Source organism: Spodoptera frugiperda, chromosome 5, assembly GCF_023101765.2.
Source record: "Spodoptera frugiperda isolate SF20-4 chromosome 5, AGI-APGP_CSIRO_Sfru_2.0, whole genome shotgun sequence".
In the NCBI taxonomy this organism is placed as follows: domain Eukaryota; kingdom Metazoa; phylum Arthropoda; class Insecta; order Lepidoptera; family Noctuidae; genus Spodoptera; species Spodoptera frugiperda.
Window position 1 is genome coordinate 7,566,388 of NC_064216.1, and position 17,538 is coordinate 7,583,925.

Genomic DNA, 17,538 nt, shown 5'->3' on the forward strand with positions numbered 1-17,538 from the left:
CTATCGCGGCGATGCCCTCAAGTTATTGCTTAACGTTTTATGTCATCATTATAATAAATCATGATCAGGCGCGTGTAACTGCGGCATTCACTTATTATGACTTGAATTCTAAATAGATAGTTTTTCAAATATTGATGATAGTGCACTATTTATTACAGGAACTGAATTATTCCACTTCATTTCTTGTACAGAAATAACAGTTTGTTTTTATTGATATTTGACTTCGACGATAATGGCAAAGGAAGCACTACTAAGTAGCATATTATTATGCATTAGTATTATTTCCATAGCGTTTCTAAACTACCGAAACGATTTGACAAATGGCGTCTCTATTGATTTGTATAGTTACGTGCGTATCGTAATCACAGGCAGATAGTAGCATTATCATTTATATTTAGCTAAGGATCACGCAAGAGGAACGTGAATTTACAAGATTTATAACCTTTACAGATTTTTTAAGACTTTTAGGATTATAAGCAAACTATTCGGGCATAGACAGCTGAAATTTTTTGGTCAAAATACGAAATAACCCTAAAATCTGATTTCCTTAACGGATTTTTCGATGACATTTATCTGTTTTCTTTAATTGTCTCTAGAGCGTCACAACAGTAATAGATAGTACAAACCTAGTGGTTATTGTTATGGTATTCCCAAACAATTCTTATCAGTATTAACGTGGATATTATATTCTTCAAATATCTAGTTTGAAAAGGATGTAAAGCCTTTCTGCAAGTAAAACCGACTAGAATCTGGACAAATCCCAGCCAGTCTATTCAATTCCCCAATGATGACTATATACGGTGTTCTCTGACGTTCGGGAGTCGCTATTATTTCTGGGAACGTCTCAGTACTTCGACGTCCGCTATCGGAATGGTTTATAGCCAATGTCGTCAGTACGTGCTGGGGGTGGTAAATTGCGTTCCGTTTTAGCAAATCTCATATTCCGAATTCCCGTCATCTTATAGGTTAGGTCGAATTCTCTTTGTGTACTTACCCACCAATGACTCTTCATATCCGAAAATCACTCTTTTATTACTATACCACATACTTAAAAAGTGTTTAAATTGCTATTATAAAATTACTACTTTTCCTATTCCCAAAACGACAAACTAGGTAGATTAACTTAAAATCGTCCCTACCAAACTAAACGAATCTTCTTTCGCTCTTTGAAATAGCGTCTCGAGAGATATACTCTCGTTTTTGGGAAACGGATTTGTGTAATAAACCCAAATGGGATTCCATGCAACCGTCACCGAAAAAAGTAAAGCAAGTTTACGTAGTTGATGAATTTCCGTTCTTTTAATTCACAGGTTCATAATTTACATGACTGACCATTCTATAGCTGTAAACCTTTTTAAAACATTGTTTTTGCGGTGCAATCGGAGAATATACTCCAAATAGAAATCATTGTACCACTACAAGTAATTAAATAAATCTAAATGACAATACAAAACTTAACAAAGTATAAATGAATTTAGCGTCACATCTTGAAGGGAAGATGACGGCGGAGCAAACTGAGCTATCATAGGGCGGCTGAAGAACATAGCACTTGGAATAGCGCGGGGGCGGGCGAGCAACGCCGCGGTGTTCTCTAGTGTGAACGCGGAGCAGAGGCGACCGCCGGCAGACGTCAGTGCCACACCGAGCGACATACAGACCGATCGCCTCGCGCTGCCTCGCGAACGCAAATCTACGTCTTCCGCGAAATTATTACATGTTCACTTTCTTTTCAAACCAATACTTACGCCAGATATACTGGTAATATCCTTCACGACAGTACTCAATTAACAGATATATTCCTATTTTATATTTATAAAATTCATCCTAAGCAAAAAGTTTATCGACCCTCGTTGCAGCCATAACAACCCTTATTCACATCGCTCAGCCAATCGCTCCCTCTAATTATTGACTCCCCTAAAGTTTGTTGAAAAATCCGGTCGCTCTCAATTCTGCCCTTTTATAGCTTTAATATTTTTATTACTTTACTCTTTGGGTAGCGTGTCTAGCGCTGCCACAATTCATAGCAAACAATTTCTCGTAGTAATAGTTTCGACACAGTCGTCTCTCATTTCCTACTTACGTATTTCCTTGACTGATTAATTGAAGTTTAAGTACAGGGTACAATTAATTTTTTCCTCTATTTCACTATCCGGAAAACTCGAAGATCATCGAGGCTGTCGGTTGTAATCCTAAGTTGGCAAACAGTTTTGCGTCACCGTTATCTGTATTCAGGTCAATTAAGGCGCGCTGAACCATGACACTGCGTTGACATTGACGCGTTTTAGTTTTTTCTGTGTGGTGAAGGTGAATGTGAAACTGGTGCATTTTTGGTGGACTGTGAGCTGTGTAGAGTGTGGTGCATGATCGCGTGAGGGTCCCGCTCGTCCGCAGCGGATGTGCACGCCGCTGCCTCCCTGGTGGTTCGTACCGGCTGGAATGCCAGCTGCTCTTGACCTAACTAGGTAAAATTTACATCATTATCGCATTACCTTATCAAAGCTACTTATTATTCAACAGCTCTAACATAAATAATATGTACTCTTAATAATATTTATCAGTCCGTGATGAACATAATGCAAAAACGAGGCCCACGAATAAAAATAAACCATCGTCGATAATTAGTTCCGCGTGTTTACGTCAAATGCTTAATTACAATTCTAAATCAAATAATATTTGGGATTTCCTTATAAAACTACTTAATTGTATAAATATAAGTTATTCTACATAGTCGTACATACTTATCTATGTAAGGTCATAGCTATAGACATATTTGTTTTTGCTAAAACAAAATCAATATTTGTTTGGTAGAACACAGTTCTACCATTTTATGAATACTACATAATGTATCTGTAATCCGATGGGGCCTGTCCCTTCCGAGGTATAAATATTATGAGCAGTTTAGTTTACTTTTAGTTGGTGCTAGTTAATTCTAGACTATTGCATATATAGAGAAATTAATAGACTCAATAATATATTGTGCCACCCCTCACCAGAGAATAAAACTGAAACTACGTTCTGCAGACACAGCATCAAACAAACGAGGCAAGCAGGCAGAGAAAAAACTGTGGGAGATATTGATTAACATTACAATCATTACATTCGTTAATGTCGACAGCTGAACTGTCGAGGTTCCCCTATGTATAGGGTGCACACTGCATAGGGATCCATTGACTATGCTTGAAGTTATTATGCATGTCTATGTACTTTCATTGTTGATCTACGTCACGATATAATATAATTTATTGTTCTTTCAACTTCTATATTTCTATATAAGTACATAAAACAATGCATTTATAAACAGTTTTTCTTATACTAATAATAAAATCATGGATGCCGCAACGTCGAAGGCATTCAGACGAAACGAGTGTTGATAATTGCATCGGCATATCATTAACAAACATTTGTGTTTAACGATCAATATAATAACATTAACAAATGATGTCATGAACAGCAAAGCTAGAACAACAATAAAACATAACTCACTCACTATGGAACAGCTGTTAGGCCTCGGCCTCGAATTTTGCGGGCAGCGGGGCGGCAGCGGCGGCGGCGCGGCAGCGGCAGGATCTTTTGCGTATAATCAAATGGACCGGTTTTCGAAAACAGCGGCGCGGGAGCGGCGCGGGAGCGGGCAACGAGCGGTGCACTCCAGTCAAGCGGTGACCGCCCGCGTTGCGCGTCTGCATTGTAGTATAGTGTTGTGTACCTACATTTTTTTGTGACGTATCAAAATGTCCTCGGACGTGCAAGAGCAAATGATTTCGGCAATCTTTGAGAGGACACCCATACGGAACAGCAAAGATGTGAACCATAAAAATAGAAGAAAAATTAACCAATTATGGGAAGAAATAAAAAACGAACTGAATATGGAAGACTAAAGCAAAAACTGAAATCACTCTTGATAGTTTCAAGAATATAGTCAAAAGTTTCTACACTCATTCTAGTGTAGTCGTAGAATTTGTCGGAATTTTGTCTTTGTTCTTCATAATTTCGATAAAACTCGCCATTTATTTTCCTTGCCCTATAGTAGGTCTTCTTCTTTTGCCCACAGTAAATCGAGCTAGTTATTTCCGGATGAAGCACGTTGATCAAATTTCATGAATTTTCTTTACAACTAATGTCTTATTTACATCCTTATCGATAATTTGAACTAAAATTTTATTGGTCTCAATTTTGGAAGATCACAATGGTCTCTTCGTATTTCCGGATGAAATTACTCTGAATTTTCTTTACGCTTATTGACATCCCGAAAGTGTAGTTTCAGTTCATGTAGTTTCAGTTCATTAGTTCTGAGAAATTTCCTTCAAAACATAATTACAACGGAAGAAATAATTTACGATATTCCTGTGAATATATTAAATATCACAATGCCAGCAAATAAACTGTAGAATAAATAAAGGCAGGGAATGTAACAAATGATTCCCGTATAAAAAGGCTGGCGAGCGACAAATGTTCAATGCCAACGAAACTATCCCATGAATATAATGAAGTTCTCGGTTATTCATATGTTCACAAACTTGCAGTGAATTCTAGTAGCCACGTAACTTTTATGGAACGTTTATATTCAGCCGAGCGTACCACCCGCGTCGTTTGACGCTCACGGCCTCACGACGAAATCGGAGACGCCCATGTTGGTGGCAAAATGTTATGATACTGTGGACAGCGAAGCGTAGTTCACATGTCATTTTACACAGTTTTATTATACACGGCTATGCCTCGGTAAATATAATGCTATATACTTACTACTTAGTTTGAAGATAAATACATGTGGCGTTAACCTCAGTACCAACGCTGCACAATAGCAATCTATCTCCTCTCCCCCAAGAGTTGTAGCGTCTCGAGCGAGCTCGACTTTCGCAATCTCGCGAAAATATGGCATTTACTTGACAACCAAGTCTGAACTATTGATAGATCTTGCTGCTAGAGTGAGTTTATTGCGTACCCTTACTATTTCTAACGTATCTTGGTGTATTTTTGTGTCCTGTCTTCACCGTTCTAAACTTCGATCCTGTGTCCTCAAGTTAAATTTTCCGATTGGCAAATTATTAGAGATTATTCAAGTGACCTTATCATTAATTGTACATTTAAGATTATAATATGATCTGCGACTTTAGCTCCTATTTTAGACAAAAATAAATACAATATACGCTTTTTAGTTCGCAATTACTTATTACACAAATACTGTTTGTATTCTACCATAAATACACATAATTCACAAGCTTCCGTGATAAAATGATTTTTACATAATACTTACTAGAAATATTATCATAAAAAGGAAATGGAATAAAGAAATAAAACTGCCTGCTAAAAACCAGCTTCGCTGTGTAATTTCTGAAATATGATGTGGAAAGCCTTGTCGTATTTCATCGGAGAAAACAAAAATAATATAATTTATGCTAAACAGTTTTAATGTACAGGTTTACAATCGATAAATGTATATAGGTCTATCAGGTTTAGCTGATCTTTAGTAATTTGCCGTGGAACAGTTCGTAAAGACTGAGTATCACGCAACTTTAGCCGTGCTCCACCAACAAACCCGCTGTAGTGAAATAATCTACTTTTTGACTGGGTAATCGCTTGGAAAATTTAATATTACGTAAGTAATCTTGATGCCTTTATACCAAGCTTTTGCTTTTAAACAGAAAAGTGCGTGCACGAAACCGGGCTATATATTAATAACTTAAATTGTTTACTAAGTCTCGTACTCTGGTGAACTTATTTATTTTTATATAGATATGTCATTCCTGTACGTGTTCAATTAGCCTCAATCGCCGTGGTAGTCAATGAACTGGTTTCAGTGTTCGTATGTGCGTGGTTTGAGTAAAACTACATTCACAAACAGCAGAGGCGGACGAAAGGACCAGGCGTCCGCACTTGTCCCGTTTCCACGAACCGCCGACAATTTATCCGAGTTCAGTGTACCGGTGTGGGCTTGTAAACATGTGTGGCGAGTGCCAGCAACCCATTCGAATGGCCTCTGTATGAACGCTGTCTAACAATCACTTGTTTTTGAAACCATATCGTTGACGATGTTCTCATTGACAAATTGGCGAAAAATATTTTTAGTGTGTCTATGTGGAACATGACGCGATACACCTGTTTCAATAATAATTAAGTATGTTGCTAAACTTCCGCTGTTATCATAACGTGTATTTATACCTACATAACTCTTCAGGAACTATTTTAAATATCAATTCATAATTCTACCGAAATAAATGGCAAATCACTGGAATAACAACCCTATATAACAGCCCGTAAATCTCCTTTGGCGTACGAGTGAGACCCACTCATATAGACCATCAAAATAAACGGTCATGGGGAAAATTTCTCGTAATCACAATGCTCGGTGGGCAGATTGATGGTGAAAATATAATGTGCTGTGTCAGCAGTTAAGTGGAAGCTTCTAACGTGAATTGAACATGATTTTAATAAAAGTGGTGATTTATACGATTAAACAAAACCTATAACACATTATCTGCGGATTTTCATTGCTACACGAGCTATTGAACTTTACTCGGTAGTTCTAGTCATCAAATTGAACACTAGGTTAATAATACTGCAATGCCTAGTAGAACTTAGTGTACTAAATAACATAACGCTGACTTTGTCTACAGGTCAATGTACTCAAATTAGTTGCTGACCAGCTATACAAAATACTCATGTTAGCTACGATAAGAGATTTCAGACGTGATAATGTCCCATTTCGCGACATCGATAAAAACTTTAAACGATGGTTGATTGTGCTAAATCTGTAATTGATTGACTTGTAAGTTTACCAAACAAAAACATTCAGATTCATTCAAATTCCCGCATAATATAAATGTATGATTACATACATGCCATTATACTGTGATATTGCTAAACATTGATTATGATGATGCTATTTGGCAATTTAAAAATATCCTTTTATTTTCTTGCACCGGAAAACAGAATTACACTTACTATTGTTAATTAAAAACAATGATGACAGTTGCTCATTCTTGCTAACCAAGTACGTTGCGCGACTCATCTAAACGTGATGAAATGTAATTAGCAAAAATTAAATGAAATATTGTCACGGACACAACGATACTACCAGTAATAAGGATGTGGTTGCTGTTTAATTATTATCGATACCAACGTAATTACACAATTAAAATTATCAAATTTTTTGCTATAAGTATAAGATATCACAAGGAAAATGTTATCATTTGTTATAGTATTTCCTAGTGTAAAACAAATTTCCTTAAAATTGGAAAACGTGTAATTTATGGTTTAAAAAAATACTCAACTTATCGAGTCATACAAATTAAGTCATCAGTGTTAGGAGGTTACACCGATACGATAACTTGGCTCTTGTATATTTCGTATCATTCGAGAAAATTGACGTCATTATGCACGTTTTAATCGCACGCTTATCGGTTGCCTGTATTCATTTTCCATGCACGCGAATAACTAATAAATGTTAAATCACAATGCAGTGTACCTAGAGGGAATGTACTACTAACAAAAACTTGTTAACTCAAGGTACTTAGGGTTGCCGAATGTCGAAGGCTCGAAGCCAAGCGTAAGCGTCATCATGGAACCACTTAATTCGTAAAGTTGGTAGGCGGCAGTTCGTTAGGCATTTCCGCGTTCGTCAGCCTTCTGGCGGTGCGGCACACGCCAGCAAGGCCGTGTGAACCTCTTTGTCTATTTTTCGACGTGAGTCTCAAAAGTAATTTGCGGTTATTCACATATGTATCACGTCTTCTTGCAAGCACGCAACCTGATCTTTGAATTAGTCTGAGAATTTTTAAGCCATTTACTTTAATAAAACTTCAATAGTTTATATTTTGTAAATATTCTTATAGTTCCTGATCATGATTATCATTTGCGTCATACTGATTTTCCCTTAAGAATTGTTCCCATGGAAAACCACTGGGCAGAACCTCGGCACGACTAATTCTTAGAAATTTCTGATTACTAAACCTATTGAACAAAGCATAGAATCAAGCAATTGTTCAACACAAGCAGTAAACTTGACTATTCTCAGAAAACCTGGGCAGAGGTGTACAGACTGTGGTTCTGACAGGTCGCCTTCCAAATTCTTGAAAACATCGGTTTCTTTTTACATTACAAATTAAAGCTCATTACTTTTTGCTCCTGCCTTTTTTAAATGCTAAAATCTACGCTTTGTTAGGAATAAAATAATAGAGAACGAAACCAGTTTTACCTTTCTGTGTAAACTTGATACTGCTCATTAATGTCACAACATATCAAAATCTGTAGTAATAAAAATTTGATTACCAAAAGTCAATAGTTATCATACCCACTGGATTTTAACGTCCATTCCGATGTCACAGTTATTCTAAGTTGAAATTAACTTTTGTAACGCAATGCAAAGTCGGCTTTAAACTCATTGGCCATCGTCAATGTTCACTCTTCCGTAAACTGACTGTCTTTGTTGTTGCAGCATCAGTTTTCTCAACTGTGTACAAGTAAGCATTCAGTCGGACAACACGTTCTAAACAGACATTGTGCAACGTCCACCGACGATGCATTTGTTCTCGTCCAGCTCAGTTCAATGGCGTTGCACTAACTTATATTTGTTTCAATATCCATTGCCGCAAACAAAAGGAAAATTTATTTGATTAGCCTCTGTCTTCCACAATTATTGTAATTGTAAGAGTTGCAGTAATAATAACAAGAACATGGACATACTTATTACGTAGATAAAGTTGGTAATCAAATCATTGTTTTATTGTGTTACTTTATATGTACACAAAAAGAGAACAGTCTATCGTCATAACTTTGTTTTTCAATTCAAAATACCTAACATTTGACTGACGAAAATTACTGGAGTATTTTGAATACTTTACTAACTTGTTGCTTTAGATCGTTCACTAATATGTTTAACAAATGATCGAATCGAATTTGTAATGTGTTTATGATTGATTCGGTCGTTATGTTTATCTCAAGGAAGTTGTTGTTGCAATTGTAATGTTGGAACTAACTAACTATCATAAATTATAGCTACTTCTATTTGCTTTTATTATTGTGTACACAGTCATACTTAATAATAACTATAATTAGTTGTTCTTACAAAGTAGATTTTCTTAAATGATTGTTTCAGTTATTTCCCCATAACCCATAACACCCGTGAATGCAGTAGTAGTAGGTTAACCGGACGCGTCGCGCCCCCTCGTGCGTTGAACTGCCGGTTATATTTAACTGCTACAACACGTGTGCACGGGCAACATGACACACAGTGCTCTCCAACTAAGACACTGTTTTAACTCACTCAAATATTCATATTTCGCGCATCTAATACGCTCCGAGTCTTTCTCATCTCCAGTTTACATACGACACCGTATATGTAGACTACTTGAACGTTCAGCTTCAAGAAACCATTCACTAGCTCATACTTTGTAAACTGCAAAGAACTTTATAGAACCCTCTTAAATTATGGTACAGGAAACGATGCTTTTAAAATTTGCATTCTTTGGAAGGCTTTAGCCGTCGTTCAGTCGCCGAAAGTGCATTGTAGGCCCGCCATAAAAGTTTGCCTTTCATTGAGGAACACTGTATGAAGGTGAAGGCGTTTGCTAGTACTGGGGATTGTCAATGGAGTTCAATCAACCCGTGCACCGCCCACCCAGCCCGTCATTGTGACGTGCACTGTTCCAGACTATTGTCACTTCCTAAGTGACGGTAGGTTCTGTATATCTTTTAAAACGATGTGTGCATTTTTTACTAATATTTTCTTCAGGTTTTTGAACGAACCTGCTTTCATGTATATCTTTTTTACTTAACCGAAATAAAACATATGTTTGTATGTCACTTTTCAGTCCGTTCAATATTTGTAGACTTGGGTCTACAACCTTTAAAAGTTTCCATTACTTTCCGCAACAAAATAATGCAGTTTACAAGAAACCTTAAGTTACATAGGTATTTGCATTTAGTCCATGAACACAAAAAGCTTGCCAAGCTAAGTTACAAACTCTAAACCTGGAAAGTACTTAAAACTAAAGTAAATTGCATAAATAACATTGCATTACATACAAGGTGTGAATACACGGAGTGACTAAAGTAAAGTAGGACTATCGATTTGATCAATACAGTCCTATAACTATGCAACTCTAAACTGCCTAAGTGCCTACACTACACCCATCATTTAATAGCAGAAGCTCAACATGCACTTTAATTCTACTCAAAATGGGATTCTACTCATCAACAAACAACATAACATGATGTTCGAAACTTTTCCTGTAAATTAGTTAGCAAGCAAAATTGTTAACTTTCTGTAGTACTAGGCAGTCAGCATGTAATTGTTTTCGTTGCTGCTGTTAAATTGCGAGTTGTATTACCATTAAAACCATTCGCCTGCATCGCAAAAAAAAATAAGCACACGAATTTAGAGAAGAGGCCGCGTGGTGCGAACTCGTCGCAGCCGAGGCGTATTGATCGGTGTGCGCGCGCAGCGTCTGCCCAAGTGTACACAGACGGTCGGTGAAGCGTTTCGTCGTCGTTCTACGACAGCTTCACTCACACTCAACACTTAGGTCCTCCAGAATGTCATAAGCCATCCACTTCTTCTATAATATTTTCCAATATTTCATATTTCCTTTGAAAACACACTTTCAACCAATTGCAGAGCCGCCATTCTTTCAGTAATAACTATAAATGTTCCCAATTTTGATAATTACTGGTAATTGACACCTGAAGCAACCCATTGAAATAAACCCGAACCATGTCCTGTGTAGTACGCACCGCTAAGCATAAGTAGTTTGTGGCGTGTAATGGAGGCGATCAGCTGTGTGGATCGTTGCCGCACTCCCCCCGCTCGCAATCCCCGCCGCTTATCTGACATCCTCCCGCGTGATAAATAGTCCCGTTGTATCTTCACCCTCACCGCAAGGACACAGAAATCTATCGACTAGAAAGACACTGAATTACATGCACACAATTGTCACCCCTATAAAATCAATTAGATATAACTTTAGCGAGACTAATCGTGGTAATGGGCAAAAAATTTGAAAGATATCTAAGGAAATTCTACTGGCTTTTTTGTTTGAGAAGGCTTTCAAATTTTAATTTTGTTAATGGCGAAACTGCGTTGATTAAACCCGACGATTAAACCATCTTTAACACGAGACCAAAGATCAAAACCTTCCTTAACCCGCTGGGACTAAAGATATCGAATTGCCAAAATAGCTTCGTCGACGCTACGGCACCCTCTGAAGTCGGTTAAATTAAGGTTTTGAGGGAAACGAAATGCGCTAACTACAAGGTTCCCGTTTTGTGATTAATATTCTCTTAGAAGAAGAATTTGCATTTTCCCAGTTATTTATTTATTTATAATGAAGTTGAATAATTCACTTTATTGATATAGTTAGTATCTGTTACTTGGTAACGTAGGTGTTACTGAGTTATTGAAATATTCCAACATTTATTGTTTGTTTCCTTTCATTATCTGGTCATATTGGCTGGCAGTGGTAGGTAGTCCATTAATTTTAACACATTTTATTTTATCACAAATTCAGTAGTAAATATCGTCAGCTACGAGTTATAATTCACTGCAGTTAATCGATGTGACGACAATAACCGTATTATGACCCTATCATTTGTAATGAAGAGGACGTATTGTGTGCAGGGCAGGCAGCCTGCGCCAACCACAATCAAACATATTAAAGTCGTACGTAGATACGTACTCATATCTCAGTAATGCGAATGACGCCCATATGTTAGCGTGATGTTAATGGCCACAATGAACACACCGAGGTGGACGTTCGATATCATACGTAATATTTCCAGTGACCCTCAAACGTACACTTGACTGCTAACCTTGCTCCATTCGCTGGCGGCAAACGTTACCGACTATTACTTTACCGCCTCATCTACTCGTTAGTCACTCGCGAGGTCGACGCTGCAGGTTTGGTTCTCCATTCGTAATTCACATACAACTATTAGTGGACGTTTCGCAACATTGACGTAAGCCAAGGAATTATCACAACATCTATCGTGGCGTGGCTAAGGTTTATTTGGTGCTTGTGCTTAGCGATGTTTATACATAAGCCAACGCTGTTGGTGTTTTAACCAACTTTATACTATCGTAAAATTATGAATTTACGATAAATAAGCTTCTGTGTCGTTAAGTACGAGGCAAAGCGGTTCTAGAACTTGACCTCCTTAACGAAACACGTTTGGGATTTTAGCATTATTTATGCAATTATTGCGATGTTATTTCTGTTTTTATGCATGAAGGTTATAATGCGTGAAGTCCTTGGCGGACCAGGCTGAATAACAACCGTCTATTACAAAAGTTACTGGTTATGATTAAACATTACGTCTAATGGCTTAACCGCAGTCGTAATCCTCACGGTTACGTTTAAATTTATTTTAAAGTGACGTAGAATCTAATATACGTCTTGATGTGAACTTACATTGAAGAGGCGACGTATGTCATGTCATCTTCGTCTCCGCGCGCCTTACTACACATTTATCGTAGACTGAACACAAAGCTCGTCTGCCAAGAGAACAGCTGCCTTATCACACTCTATTTACGATATGAAAACGTACAAAGAGATCAATCAAAATTATTTTCTTTAAAGGTTTATCAACCCTCTTATGGTACTTTACTTACTAAGGGTATGGAACAATACCTAACCTAAACTCATAATAAAACTACCATAATTTCGTTTTATTTACTATTCTAATTGTATATGAACCTTTCAATACCTACTTTGTATAATATTAAACTTATAAGACATGTGCCTAAACATTTTTAATTTTTTTGTTACAGGTAATTTTGAGGTTACTTTTAAGGATGAATATTGTTATGTAAGTATGGTAATGCTAAAAACAACGATCTAGTAAAATTTCGAACGAGTTTATTTGCTCCAATACCATTTATCAAAAATATACGCCTACCAGCTAGAAATAACTTAAAAGATAATAAAAAAAAAAAATACATGTCAAATATAATATTATCATACGACAACACGTGTCATTTTGAAGTCAAAAATTACAACATAATATTTATTTTATATGCGCCAAGTTCGTCCATAATGATTACGAAACTTTCAAGATAGAGATTCTATTATTCAAACACCGAAGACGGGCCAAGGTTTCCTTCAACATTAACTTTTATAGGTCTCATCTGTATATTCGATAGATAGAAACGTTTCTAATGAATGAAATAAATTAAGTTAATATAGTCTACAATCAAATGCTACATGACTATCTAAGAATTAGTCTCAAAACACGAGTTTGTAATGTAACAAAAATGCATCGTCAGAGAACGTGACAATAAGTGCAACGTCTGGTCTATCATCGGAACGGTGAATAACGGCCTTGCTCACTCCACGCATCACGAAGGCAAAGAAAAACTTGAACGTATAACGGAAATTTTGCACTGCATCTGCACTTTCTTGTACATTAACTAGGTACATATGAATATAATCTAAACGCACCTACACCACCACAAATGTACCAGAATACTACGTAAAATACAACTACACAAAATAAAATTATATCTAGTATTCTCCAAAATTTATTGGGGACAATATCAATTTCTTGAAACTTCAAATTGTTATCAGCCTAGTTCATAATTCAAGTACCCATTACCTTCACGTTCGTGCTGTCGTAATTGCTCTTGTGATACCTATTACTGATAAAATGTAACAAGTGGCCAATTTTCTTTATATCTTAACTGAAGAACCTCTAAAGTTTCTTTATTGTATGAGATAATATCAGTAACATAATTGCTAAAACGATTAACGACCAATTCTTTGACTGTGTTTAAAAATTTCAACATTTTTCCTAATTTAATTGAAGACTGCTCTGAAGCCCCCACACCGAAATTCGTGTCATTGTAGTTGATATGATGTAGCGTGTACGTTGTATATTGAGTACGTAAAGTAATAGCATTCTACACTATCGATACGGCAAACATCTAACGGACTGAGTTGCGTGGGGGAAATGGACCGAGAGCCTGTGCACGCGCACCGGTATAATAGATCGTCACCCGTCCCAGTTGGTTTCGGCGCGTTGCACCGAGCACGTGTATTTACAATATTTTGTGTTGCACTTTATATACTCACAAAAACAATATTAATAGTTATGTGTATATCGTTAAATACCGTTGTTAATCACTTTCTGATGTGACCACTCTTGGTGTTACCGATAATGGAATCGATACACACAGCACAGTGTTACCTTAGTTCTTCCACAGTATGTTGATCGTTGTGTACAGTTTAAAAAACAATTAGGTCTTATATGTTTTGCATTGCTTCGTGGCAGTATTTGTACGTAAGTAAAACTGTGTTCTTTTTATAATAAAAGTTAGAATTGCCAACGTTTTCTTAGGGCCACCGTATTTATAGCTAAACTTTCGTAACGGGAATAGTATAAAATTTTTGTATATAAATAGATGATCCTGAGATAGCAGTGGCACCCACTACTTTCCTTTTAGAAGGGACGCGCCGCATTAGTTAAAACAATCTCTCGGAATGTATTCCGTATCAATTGCTGGACCCTCCTAACTTTTATATCCACTTGCCGTATCGTACTTGCTCGAGCCGAGTTAAGAAGCTTCATTAAAACTTATTACGTATTAAATTATTCCCTGTAAGATTTATTCAAACGTTATAAGCCTAGTTGTGAGCCTTGAATGTATTTACGTGATTTCAAAAGTTTCACGTTCATTTCATTTTAATGTTTATTGTACGTAGGTAGTTGCGGCTCGCCTGTGGCTTTGCACGCACAGGCTCAATTCGTTTTTGTGACATTGCGGAGGAAGGTTATGTCAGGCTCACATTCAGACCTCACAAAATAATGACTGTTGTAAAATATCTAGTGGATTATTGAAGTAGATAAGTACAATGAAGTTCAAGGTAGTAATTAAGATTGACACTATGTTAACTCGGTTTAATAATGAAATTTTATATGACACATACCCAGTACTTTCGAGAACGTCATAAAATAACGAAACTTAATGAATAAAACCTTACTTGTGTTTGTGATTGTGAGATAAAACCTTCGGACTTTATCACGTCATTCCAATAATAAACATAATAATTGTTTACTACACAACCAGGACATAAGTGAACGTCAATAAATTAATTAGTAGTGTTGTGTATAAAAGATTAAAATAAATGTTTGTTTACCTTTTCACTCGAGCTCTTATGTTATAACGGTATATCAGTAGTACTCCGTTATCAATGAGCCGATGTCGTTTATAGTACTAATAACAAACGGTACAGCCAAGACATACGCACGAGCTGACCACTTCGCTTATCTCGTATCAGCGCGGATGTTATACGTCGGGTGACCGTACGACCCCAACCATCGCCTGCCCGTTGTGACGTTGTTTCTAATATTATCGAACTGTCCAACACACTTGGAAGACTTGTTCTTATTTAAACTGTTTTAATATTTCAATTTAGCATATTTTTATTAACATATCGGCAATGAAATTCTTGTTTAGCCACACGTTTTGAAAGTTGTCATTTAAATCTGACTGGCTTACCTAAATATCAATCAAACGTTTTGAAATCGAATAATTATTTTAGGTATTAGTATACCTTGTTATATTTAGTTTTATAGGTAAACGTAATAACGTACTATGCCGACGTATACAATGATTATCGTGGACCAAAATTTGCGTTTCAATACGAATGCCGTGTCGCGACCTAAACGTTGGTAACCGAAAGTGGAAAGCCTTGGTATTATCAAGTATGGAGGTAAGAGTACATGCTTATTGAACGACACTGCGCTAACCACTCGTTCTCTGCGAATTAAGCAAATATTTGTGTCAACATTAATTTTTTAAGTACCTACGAAGTTGACTAATTAAATCATACTCATCGCTTAATAAACAGGAAATACGTGTGATTATTGAGATAAAATCTACAAATTCATAATATTTTCTTACTAAACAGATTTTAGTACCGATAATGTTTGATTACGTTGTGGTTGCTTTGCAGTTTGCATCACAATGGTACCATCTATCGTGACATTGAGGCATGTAGATATTTTCAATGAAGTATTATTTTTCATTTAAATAAGACTTGATTTTTATCTTTTAAAGAAGCTACCTTCTGCCTCACCTTGTAGTGTCGAATGAACAAGGTTTTATGCATATTAAACATCACCTAAAACCGTGTATTCTCTGTGGCTACCAGCGAGCAAAGCATACAATATCGAGTAATGAGGCCACGTACGGCGTGACAAGAAACAAATATAGGGGGTGTGCTCACGGCACCAGAGAGATTTTGCACCACCTACGTGTATTATTCGACTGCTCTGTTTTCCCAAAGCGACGTTCTCTAGTAAACAAAGAGAAATATTTTCTTGTATTTTATTCGCGTCTACAAATCACCATTTGTGATAAAATAGCCGATGTTTTGTCAAATCTAACCTATTGCTATGTCACCCACGTATTGCTTGCTTGCTTTTACCTAACTGTTGGTAGTTAAACTAATCTGGGTTGTATCTTTGTACATGTTGTGAAATTCACGATGGTTATCTAAATAAGATTATTTAAATCTAAACATTTTTCCACGTACATTTTTATTCGTAAACTATTGTGTTATTTTCATAGATTAGTAAATGGGCTAGTTTCCTACTAGTCAAACTCTATACTTTTTTCGAAACGCTAAAAACGATATTTTCTATGAATTTTGGATGAAATTGGAGATCATCAAAACTATGAATAAATGTGTGATCCATGAATGTTTTATTGTATTGAAAAGACGAAAAATATTTTTTTGATTGAAGATACTACCCAATTGTTAATATTTTTCTTTTCACCCAATCTTTAATTAAGAGCACACTGAATTACTTGATTATCTGTATCATTAAAGTATCAGTATTACTACAAGGCTGCTGATATTCAATCTCGGCATCAAGGTAACAATACGACGTAACTGCAGACAGATAATAAATTATGCATGGCGCACAAAGAGTGCTTGTGTTTGGAATCCCAAGATACCATGCCTTGGATTAGCGTCAATCTGTTCCTCAACCTGAATCATTATGCAGTTAATTTTGTACGTCGTTAGCAGCAAGTTTTAATGTTTATACGGAATCCACGTTCGGAACTTAGAAACTATCTCTCATCGCCCCCTCTGCACCAACGTACCTAACTGTGCCGTTCCAACTCCAAGTTTTAGTAAACGGCTTTGCGTCTGTAACTTTAATCGATATCAAGCCAAACATTCAACAACTATTTGGTTTATTTATGACTATGTGTGGCTTTTACTTTAATGTTCGCGTTTACATAATGCATCTGAAACAAATACAATAAAAATAGAATAAGAAAGATTAAAAAGTTGTAAACGATGTATACATTATTAAATGAAGGGGTAGGGCCTTCGTAACTTAGAGACTTAACAGATCACGTGTTTGTTGCTTGGGAGCGTTTCAAATAGCTTCAAATGACGATAAAAATCTAGAATCAATCGGGATACACGTTCGTCGTCCAAACAAGCGTAGCTTCGTTAGAGCTCGGCTTTGGTAAATCCTCTATCGACAGATGTGAAATTCGTTTATAACCTCAGTGGAAATACTGGGTCT

The 17,538-nt window shown here is 36.5% G+C and overlaps 1 protein-coding gene across 4 annotated transcripts in view; it reads left to right on the forward strand.

Annotated features, from left to right (window-relative positions):
* LOC118272066 (protein gustavus) overlaps positions 1–17,538 on the forward strand; it is a 50,397-nt gene that overhangs the window by 9,807 nt on the left and 23,052 nt on the right. Inside the window, exons 1-2 of one of the 4 annotated variants that reach the window (XM_035588373.2) lie at positions 1,613–1,758; positions 2,233–2,462. The exons of 1 other annotated variant lie outside the window; for it this stretch is intronic. In XM_035588373.2, coding sequence (XP_035444266.1) covers positions 2,395–2,462 — 68 coding nt within the window. In that variant the 5' untranslated portion in view covers positions 1,613–1,758; positions 2,233–2,394. Of the gene's footprint in view, positions 1–1,612; positions 2,463–13,984; positions 14,272–17,538 lie in introns of those variants that run through there. 2 more of the 4 variants (XM_050693949.1, XM_035588376.2) reach the window with 2 other exon arrangements.